The sequence below is a fragment of the Mandrillus leucophaeus genome, unplaced genomic scaffold, assembly GCF_000951045.1.
Source record: "Mandrillus leucophaeus isolate KB7577 unplaced genomic scaffold, Mleu.le_1.0 Scaffold215, whole genome shotgun sequence".
Classification (NCBI taxonomy): domain Eukaryota; kingdom Metazoa; phylum Chordata; class Mammalia; order Primates; family Cercopithecidae; genus Mandrillus; species Mandrillus leucophaeus.
The window spans coordinates 976,153-986,465 of NW_012102199.1; the positions used below are offsets into that span (position 1 = coordinate 976,153).

Here is a 10,313-nt window from a genome sequence, read left to right on the forward strand (position 1 = left end):
GCACAGTAGGCACACTTTATGGAGAGCACTTGGCGCAGAGTAGACGGGATTTCGCACCTGGCGCACAGTAGAAGTACTTTCCATGCAGCCTTTGTGCAGAGTAGAGACTGGCACACAACAGCTCAAGTGCTAGTTGCCACCCTTTAGTGCTGGTTGTCACCCTGCTAGTGACAACTAGCAACTAACCAGGAGTGGGAGGACAAGGAGGTGAGAAGAGTTTGGGTTGGCACAGCACAGAAATGAATGAATAAGCAGAGGAATGAGTAAGATGCCTCCCCTGCTTCTCTGCCAACCCAGACCCCAGCCCACCCCTTCACCCCCACTCCCTGAGCCTCAGATCCCTCAGGAAGTCCATCCACTCTGAGACCTAGACCCATCCTGCTGCCACACTCACCAGGCCCAGGAGACCCAAGAGCCAGCTCTGTTTCGGGGGTTGCAGGAAACGGTTGCTAGTTGTCACTCCATTTGGGGGCTCCCTCCTCTTAGGAGCCCTCATTGTCCCCCTCTAAGGCCCTCATCCAACATCCTATTTCCCAGGTGGGAAGACTGAGCCCAGGAGGGGCAGTACTGACCAGTCACAGCAAGGATGAGGCAGAATGAGGACTCCATTCAGGGTTCCCCAGCTCTGCCCTTCCCCTGCCTGGACCCCATCTGTTCCCTCTCATCCTTACCCTCCACGTCCCTGCTCTGTCCTCTTACACTGAGTCCAGCCTCCAGATTTGCTCTTCCAGCTGGGCTCTTAATCTCCAGAATCTGACCCGGGTAATTCTCGGCGGGGCTGGATTCTTTGTTCCCGCTCCTAGCAGTCAGGTCTCCAACAGGGCCCTGGGCTGCCTGGAGGCAGGACTTGAACTCCATCCAGCAGCACGGGGGACAGAGGCTTGTCTCTTCCAAGTTGCCTGACTCAGCATCCAGAAGTGGTGCATGCTGTCCTGCTAGCCCAGTCTTAGAGAGGAGCACAGGAGATGATCTGGAACAAGGCTTGGCTTGGCCTGGCTCACTTGACACCTGAACTCTCAAGTTCATGCTTTTATCTGCCACACACTCAGTAGCCGCTCTTCAAGAGCAGGTGTCACACAGTAGAAACTCTATCTGACCCCTCTCAGCTTACTCTTCACCTTATGTGGGAGGTGCTGAGACCTGAGGATCCAGTGCCCTTGCTGTGTCACCCAAGCTGGTTCTTCTGCATCCAGCTGGTCCCCCACACCTAGGTTTTGGCCGGCTGCCCAGACACAGGAGAAGCACCCAGGCTGTGGGGATTGGCTGGCCCAGCTCAGCCCAACCCAGCCTCCCACAGCCCTCCCTACATCAGGGGCCAGGGGCAGAAACCTCTCAGAAGAAGGGGAGAGGAAGTTGTGTGGGACAAGCTGCTCCTGACAGAAGGTGCCAGGGTGGGGGTGGCGGGCCTGGGGCATCCTAGCCTGTGATGGAGAGGGGCACTGGGCAAGGGGTTGGGTGCGCGAGCCCCTGGCCTTCCCACATTCTCCATGGCTGCCCAAGGCCCAGGCAGCCCCTGGGTGCTGGGCTGGAGGATGGGTGGTTTCCTAACTGAAACCAAGCCCCTGGCAACCTCCCAATGATTCAGGCTGGGTCTTTCTGGACTTTAATCAGTCTCTCTCTCTCTTTCCCAATCTAAGTGCTTACCAGGAAACTGGAGGTCACTTGGCTGCTGATTTTGGCTGGGCCTTTCTGTACTTTACCTCTCAGCCCCTGTTTATCCATTCATGTTTACTCTCCCTGTTCTACCTCCAGCACTGCCCGTCCCTGCCTCTCTCCACTGTCCCTGGAGCTCCCTGGGTCCTTCCCTGGGCCTCAGGACCTCACCTACCATCCCGTCTGCCCTACAGAATGCCACAGCTGAGCCTGTCCTCGCTGGGCCTCGGGCCGGTGGCAGTATCCCCGTGGCTGCTCCTGCTGCTGATTGGGGTCTCCTGGCTCCTGGCCCGTGTCCTGGCCTGGACCTACACCTTCTATGACAACTGTCGCCGCCTCCGGTGTTTCCCGCAACCCCCGAAACGGAACTGGTTCTTGGGTCACCTGGGCCTGGTGAGTGTGGCAGCAGGATGGGTCGGAGTCTCAGAGTGAATGGACTTCCTGAGGGGTCTGAGGCTCAGGGAGTGGGGGTAAAGGGGTGGGCTGGGGTCTGGGGTAGCAGAGAAGCAGGGGAGACGTCTTACTCATTTTTCTGCTTATTCACTCATTTCTGTGCTGTGCCAACCCAAGCCCTTCTCACCTCCTCATCCTCCCACTCCTGGCCTGCATCGAGTCCTTTTCCTGCCTGTTTTCCCACATTAATGCACCTCTGCGGGGCTTCTGGGCAGAGGGTTGGCTGCACAGAGGTGAGTCCCTGGCATTCCCACATTCTCCATGGCTGGACTCGAGGCCTCCTGCACCCACTGTCCAGGGTCCTCTCCCTGCCTCGCCTATTTCCTGTTATGAGGGTACAGGTGGGCCAGAGGAGAGGTGTGGGCTGTCTCTCACCTCCACCACATCCGGAGGCACCTTCCTCTTATCTTGTTCCTCCCCAGTAAGATGTCCCAATGAGGTCCTGTTGCCAAACCCACATAAAAGTTGGTCACTCACTTCCCCTTTCAGAAGCCTTCCCTGACCTTTCTCCTTCCCCAGACCTTGCCCTCTGACTTAGACCTGCTCTGCCCTTTGGGGAACGTGGTCTCAATCTGCTTATTGCAAATGGCAGGATTGATGGGTGTGTCCACAGGTGAAGTGGGAGGGTACACAGGACACACTAGCACAGAGCCTGGTGCAGAAGCTGCTCCCAGGTGGGAGACACTGTCCTGATGGACGGTCAGAGTCACCTCTGCTCCCCTAGTGGCTGCTGAGAAGGGAGGGTCCCCTGTGTGCAGAACCTTCTCCATGGGAGGAACTGGAACCTGTGTGGCTGGCAGAGGAAACTGTCAGGGCATGAAGGGGTGTGGGGACCAGCCTTAGGGACATGTCCTGAGGCCATACTGCTCCCCACAAATCTCCCCTGTGAGGACCTCCTCATATGGCCGCCTCTGGGCTGAAATGACTCCCAGAACAAGAAAATCTTTCCTCTCAAGCTAACTGGGCCTCTGTGAGCGGACAGTGTGTCTTCTCCCTCCGCCCTGGGATGCACCCTTGGGACTTGGAGATGGTCCCAAGAGAGAGAGAGCAGGAGGAATGTAGACAGATAGATAGGTAATAGGATAGATGGATGGATGGATGTACAGACAGGGTGAATAGATGGCTGGCTGGCTGGATAAGTAGGTGGGTGGGTAGATAGATAGATAGATAGATGGATAGATACATACATACATACATACATACATACATACATACATAACAGGATAGATTGATGGATGGACAGATGGATGCATGGATTGGATGGACGGATGGATGGATGGATGAATGGATGGATGGATGGATGGATGGATAATACATACATAGAATAGTAGATTGGATGGATAGATTAGGTGGATAGATAGGTAGATTAGATATGTAGGATGGATAGATTAGATAAATGGATAGATAGCTAGATGATTGATAGATAATAGTGTAAATGGATAAGTGGATGAATGTACAGATAAGATGGATGGATGGATGGATTGATGGGTAGATCAATATATAGATAGAAAGGTTAGATAGGATGAATAGATTAGATACATAGATAGATGAATAGGTAGATAGGTAGGTAGGTAGGTAGGTAGGTAGGTAGGTAGATAATAGGCTAGATGGATAAATGGATGCACAGATAGGATGGATGAATGGATAGATAGATAGATAGATAGATAGATAGATAGATAGATAGATAGATAGATAGATAGATAGATAGACAGACAGACAGATAAGATAAATGGATGGATTAGATAGATGGATAGATACATAGAAACATAGGTATATAGAATAGATAGATAGATAGATAGATAGATAGATAGATAGATAGATAGATACATACATACATAGATATGTAGGTAAATAGATAGATGGATAGGTAGACAGATAGATAGGTAGATAGGTATATAGATGATAGATAGGTAGATAGATAGATGTATAGAAGAGGAAGTTTATTACGGGAATTGGCTCACAGGATTATGGAGGCTTCATGGTCTGCTGTCCGCAGGCTGGAGAAACAGACACTGCTGGTGTAACTCAAAGTCCAAAGGCCTGAGAAGGTGGAGTTCTGATGTCCAAGGGCAGGAGAAGATGGATGTGCCAGTCCCAGAACAGAGCCAATTAGCCTTTCCTCTGCTTATTTGTGCTACCTGGGCTCTCAAAAGATTGAATGAGTTCTGCCCACACTGGGGAGGGTGGTTCTTCCTTCTTCAGTTTAACCAAATCGAATGCCAGGCTCTTCTGGGAACACCCTTACAGACAGATGATCAGCTATCTGGGCATCTTTTAGCCCAGTCAAGTGGACACGTAGAATTAACCATTACAGGAGGTGATGGCCCCCGCCTTGTTTGCAGGTCACCCCCACGGAGCAGGGCATGAGGGTCCTGACTCAGCTGGTGGCCACCTACCCCCAGGGCTTTAAGGTCTGGATGGGCCCCATCATCCCCGTCATCCGTTTTTGCCACCCCAACCTCATCCGATCTGTCATCAATGCCTCAGGTACCACCTGGAACACTTGGTGGTGGGTGCTGCGGTGCATTTCAGGCCTGCAAGTCCCTCTGTCCCCAAGCTCCTGTTTGACCCCTGCAGTACTCTGGCCTCTCCTTTCCTTCTCTCTCAGCCATCTTCATCTTTCTTTCATGTATTCACCAATTCCCGTCTCAGCATCTCCTCTCTCCATTGCCCTCTGACACCCTGTCCTGGTGTTTTGGGCTGCCCTGGGGCCCCAAGAGACTTCAACCCAAGGCCCTGTCCTGGAGGAACCCCCAAGTTTAAGGAGGTGGATGTGGATGGAGACATCCCCAACTTCATGGGGTCAAGAAAGGGCCAGAAGGAGATGGATGATAGCTCAGAGAAGAGCAAGTTGTCTGCTGGGGCGGGCTGGAAGCCTTCCTGGAGGAAGAGTTACTGGAGCCATGTCTGGAACAATGAGTAGGAATGTTTGAAAGGAGAGTGCAGGGTGATGCAATTGGGCATCGTTAGTATTCAAGGCCCCTTGCCAGGTCTAGCATCACCTTGCCTGTCGCAAAGCCTAGAACAATGAGGAGGACTTGTGATTGGTGGAGGATCTGGACTGTTATTTCCATGACGTCCACCTCTGGTGTGGGTCAAGTCCTTCTACCCCATCCTGTAGTTTGTCTGCCCTAAATTCATTGCTCTCCTGCTCTAGGCCCTGGGAATCTCCAAAAGGAGATTCCACTCCAACTTGGGGCCGTCTCCTTGACCCCTGTGCTTCCCATCTTGGACAGGCCAGGCTGAGCAGGGGAACAGGCAGCATCCTACAGAAGATGGCTCTGGCCTCAAAATGCTGAGTGACTCTGGGCTGGTTCCCAGCTGCTGTCTCTGGTTATTGAGGTCTCTTTCAGTTGTGAGTGTGGACACCCAACCTGGTGTGGTCTAAGCAAAGAAAGAGAATCTATTGATTTTAAAGTCCAGGGAGGATGGCCTTTAGGAATGGCTGGATCCAGGTCTCAAACAATGTCACTGGAAATCTGCCTTCCTCTCTTGGCTTTAGCTTTCTCCACGCCACTTTTCCTTTCAAGATAACCTTTCCCTCATGACATCAACAATGAGTCCCAGAAGCTCAATTCTCAAAGGAAAGCCCATATTTCCCCCAGAGTTCCCAGAAAAGGCCCATGATTTACTTCTCCTGACCTGGATCACAGGACCAATTTTTCACCCAAACCCTGTGTCTCCGATTGCCCAGTCTTGGCAGGCCTGGGTCTTCCAGAGCTACTGTTTTGGGGGCACAAAGAAGTTTGATGGTTAAGGACTCAGACCATGGGTGCAGATAGACCCAGTCTCAGGCCTCAGGCTTGCCATGGTCTGGGACAATGGGCAAGTGACTTTATCATTTAGTGCCTCAGTCTCTTCATCTGGAAAATGGGATGAATGAAAGCCCAGCCCAGGGAACATGGTGTGTGGATCCACATGGGGAAATACCTTTTCTGTCTGTGTAACTGAAGGACTGGAGAGTCCTGTGTGGAGGATGTGAGGAGGAAGCCCGGGGGGGCTCAGCACTGAGAGGAGGATGAGATGCTGCTTGAAATCCTCAGGGTGAGGGCCTCAAACTCCTCCCTGCAGATCCTTCTCTCTCACAGCCTAGGAGAGCTTAAATTGGGTCCTGTGTCTTTCTCTCCAGATTCACAGCTCGGAGGAAGGTCTCCTATACATACAAAGCCTGGTGTGCACCTTTGGTGATATGTGCTGCTGGTGGGTGGGGCCCTGGCATGCAATCGTCCGCATCTTCCACCCCACCTACATCAAGCCTGTGCTCTTTGCTCCAGGTAGACACTGCACTGGCCACGCCTTGCCCACAGTTGGGGTCTCTGTGCTGCCTCCAGTGGATCGCGTGCCCACGTGCAGACAGGAGGAGCTGTGGTGGAGATGCCACTGCCTCCATTGCCCCTGGACTTCCACCTGTCTGACCTCTGTTCCTGTTTGCTCATGTCTGGGGCATGTCTGTATGATGGCTGTTATATGGTCAGGTCTGCTGTACGGCTATGTCTTGTCACGTGTATATTTACACGTGGGTCCTGGTTACACCTGAAATATGTTATACCTGGTTACATCTGGTGTATCAATCCAACTGCGGTCATGTAGAGCTGGTCATGTGTGGGGCTCATCTGTGGCCAAGGACATGTGGGGCATGTGAGGGCCTGTTTGGTTCTTGTCTCAGGTGCTGTTTGACATTGTCGTTTTCTCCTGCTGGTCACATCTGGGCCATGTTTGGGGCTTGTGTGAGGTCTGGGACCCAGAGTCCCTGTGTGAGCTGTCTGAGACATTATTTGAGTCTTGTCTGAGGCTGTGTTATAGTATGTTTGGGTCATGCCTAAGGAACAGTCTGGATCACATGTGGGCTATGTCTGGGACATTAAAGATACCATATTTATATTCAACCCGGAGCCTGTATGTGGAACACGCGTTTAAGGTCATATTAGACCATCTCATGTCCATGTTAGAGCATACTGTCTCGTGTTAGGAATTGTCATGTATTTTGTGGCCATGTCAGGACATGTGGACACATGCCAGGGTCATGTCTCATGTCCAGGTCCACGTCAGAAGATGCCATGCCAGGAGATGTCAGAGAGTGCTGGGGCAGACAGGGTGTCCTAGGTCCTCGTGAAGGCATTCTGTAGAGTGCTGAGCTGTGCTCAGGGGTTGAGGAAAATGTTGGGTCATGTAGGAGGCGTGTCAAGGCATGCTGGAGGCCCGACATAGCTTCTCCGTGCCAGGTTAGGCAGTGTCATTGCTGTACTGTGCTGCCGTAGCCTGGTCTGGTCTTCCCTCCCCTCCCCCATCCTCCCTTCTTCCTCTGCCCTTGGTCCCCTTCCTGCTATGTGGGGCTTGGAGGGGAGAAATGCAAACCTCTTGCTGGGAGCCTCCCCCCACCCCCAAAGTTCCTCCTTCACCTGCCTCCATGGCCCCTGATTGTCCTCATTTATGTCAGCCACCATTGCACCAAAGGACAAGCTCTTCTACAGCTTCCTGGAGCCCTGGCTGGGTGAGTATCTGCAGGTGAACAGGGCTGGGAACAACCTGGAGGGCCAGGGGAGGGAGACGCCCTTGCCCATGGCCCTTGGCTGCCCTGTTAGGGGATGGGCTCCTGCTGAGTGCTGGTGACAAGTGGAGCCGCCACCGTCGGATGCTGACACCCGCCTTCCATTTCAACATCCTGAAGCCCTATATGAAGATTTTCAATGACAGTGTGAACATTATGCATGTGAGTTATTTGAAGCCAAGGTCCCAGCTGCAGCCTTTGGTTGGGGGGACCACAGACAGATCTGGTTTGGAATTTTGGCTCTGCTGGGTGCCATTGGGTCATTGCTCTTCCTCTCTGAGCCTTGGTTTCCTCATCTGTAGAATGGGGCTAATAATCCCTACTTAAAAGATGGTCAAGGTGATGTAATGGAGTCATGTCCCTGGTGCACAGTAGGTGCCCAGAAGGTGTCTGTTTCTATGTTTCCATCACCCTGGCCCTGTAAACTCAAGAGGGTCATGACGACCATTGCATAGTAGCTGTTGCTGGTAAGAAACTTGAAAACTGATTGGTTTAAAACAATAAGGACTTATGATTGCTAATAAGTCTGTGGGACAGTTGGCAGGTTCTTCTGGATGTGGAAGGGATCATTCGTGGTACATGAGCAGCTGGGGGTCAGGTCGGCAGCCTTGCAGGTGTTGGTTGAATTCTGTCACATGTTTGGGTTTTGGCTGGGACATGTTTGGGTTCTCTTACATGTCTGGGTTTGGCCTCAGCTGGGACCCCTGGATGTTCCTCCCTATGATTGTCTCCTTCCAGAAGGCACCCCGTGGTTCACAACGCAGGCAGGGCTGCAGGGAGTAAGATGAGGTTTAACTTCATTAGTTATTACCTCATCGTTTTCACCACATTGTATTTTGACATTGAAAGCCAGAAGTCCAACACGGAATCAAAGGCAGGGGGTAAAATAGGCTCTGTCTGTTAATGGGAGTTGCTGAAAAATCACATTGTAAAGGGTGTGGATATGGGAGGAAGGGATGAATTGTGGCAAGGTTTTGTGAAGTGTCTAGGATTTATTTTAACTTACAAATTGATAAGTTAGTTTGTTACAGTTTCATAAATTCTTCCAGAAGGACAAGAGACTCCTGGGTCAGAGACAAAGGATAGTTTACTACTCATGACACAGAGAGCAGCATGTGTTTCTTGTTAGATTGCATTTTTTTTCTCCAAGCTTCCCAAATCCCATGGGCTGACACAGGTGGGCTTCTATAAATGCCTGCTGACATAGTATATTGCATTACAGAAAAGGAGAATTAAGCTTAGGGAATCTGCTTTTATAGCAAGCAAAAGCAACATGTCTAGGGGGAGTCTTTACCTTATCCCTCAAAGTTATTCTTTGCAAACACAACTCTGATAAATTTTCCATGTCAAGAACATCAGTGTCTTGCATTCATGACATTCCCAGAAAGGATGCTCAGGACTCACGAAGGACTACCTCCCCAAAACAGGGAGATTGTTGAAATCAATTTATTACAATGCAGATGGGGAAATCCAACATTTATTGAGCATGAACCATATGCCAGAAACAATGCCATGTGCCCATTCCATGACACGAGTATATATTGTCCAATTTAATTTTAAGAACTCTGTGAAGGAGAGATGATGTATTTCTGCCCCATGGCAGATGATGAAACTGCAGGTATGAGAGATTAGGGAGCTAACCCAAGTTCACCCAGCTAATGAGTGAGCTTGGCGTGGTGGAGCAGTTTCTAACGTGGATTATATGGCTCCAAAGCACATCATCTTAACTGTTCCTGAAGATTTGACAGGTGCGATATAGGAGAGGGTAGTGAATTGACTAATGGCACACAGAGCACAGGAGCCAGAGCTGGAACTTGAACCTAGGTCTCCTAACTCCCAATCTTGGGTCTTCATCTCTTAATAGTAACAGCTTTTGCTTGCACCATAACCTGGTCCTCCCTGGGGAGGGGTCCCAGGGGAGAAGATGAAGAGGCTTATTCTGGGGAATGCATCTTGACAGTTGGGGTTGGAGAGGTGCTCAAAGGAGTGAGGAGCCTGCCCCAGCTCTGTCCCCTTCTCTGGCTAGGCCAAGTGGCAGCCCCTGGCCTCGGGGGGCAGTGCCCGTCTGGACATGTTTGAGCACATCAGCCTCATGACCTTGGACAGTCTGCAGAAATGTGTCTTCAGCTTTGACAGCCATTGTCAGGAGTAAGTTCTTGCCTAGGGTCTGGGATCTTGGGCCATGGACCCAAAGTGGGTAGGTGGGGGAGGGAGGACTGAGCAGGGAAATCAGACAAACCTTCCTGGAGGTGTTTCGTTATACCTGATCATTGAAGGACTGGTGTGAACTTTATCTTGAGGCTTCCAGGGAGCCATCGAAGAGGTTTGAACTGGTGGATGTGGTCAGAGCTGAGCTCTATAGGGGATTGCCTGTAATGTAGCACTAAATGGAGTTAACATTGATGCAAAGAGGCTAGGGTGGAAGCTAGATCATGGACCGGTTGGAGGAGGATGAAGTCTGAACTTTGTGGACAGTTTCAAGGAGAAGGGTCAGGACTGTATACGGTGAGGGAAAGAGAGAACAGGAGAAAAATGTGCAAGTTATACTCTGGATGCCTAGCGGCATGGAGGCATCTCACAGAGATAGGATGCAGGGGGAGAAGAGAGCTTGGAGAATCAATCTCATGCTGATCCCCACCCTGTATCTGTGGGGTCATCT

General features: G+C 51.2%; 1 protein-coding gene across 1 annotated transcript in view; it reads left to right on the forward strand.

Moving 5' to 3' along the window:
- Positions 1 to 1,331: 1,331 nt before the first annotated feature.
- The window catches only part of LOC105540126 (phylloquinone omega-hydroxylase CYP4F2-like), a 26,995-nt gene continuing 18,013 nt past the window's right edge, over positions 1,332 to 10,313 (forward strand). The window contains exons 1-6 of the mRNA XM_011980622.1: positions 1,332 to 1,383; positions 1,848 to 2,046; positions 4,449 to 4,593; positions 7,544 to 7,597; positions 7,689 to 7,816; positions 9,681 to 9,802. Of these exons, the coding sequence (XP_011836012.1) occupies positions 1,849 to 2,046; positions 4,449 to 4,593; positions 7,544 to 7,597; positions 7,689 to 7,816; positions 9,681 to 9,802 (647 nt within the window). The 5' untranslated portion in view covers positions 1,332 to 1,383; position 1,848. The remainder of the gene's footprint in view (positions 1,384 to 1,847; positions 2,047 to 4,448; positions 4,594 to 7,543; positions 7,598 to 7,688; positions 7,817 to 9,680; positions 9,803 to 10,313) is intronic.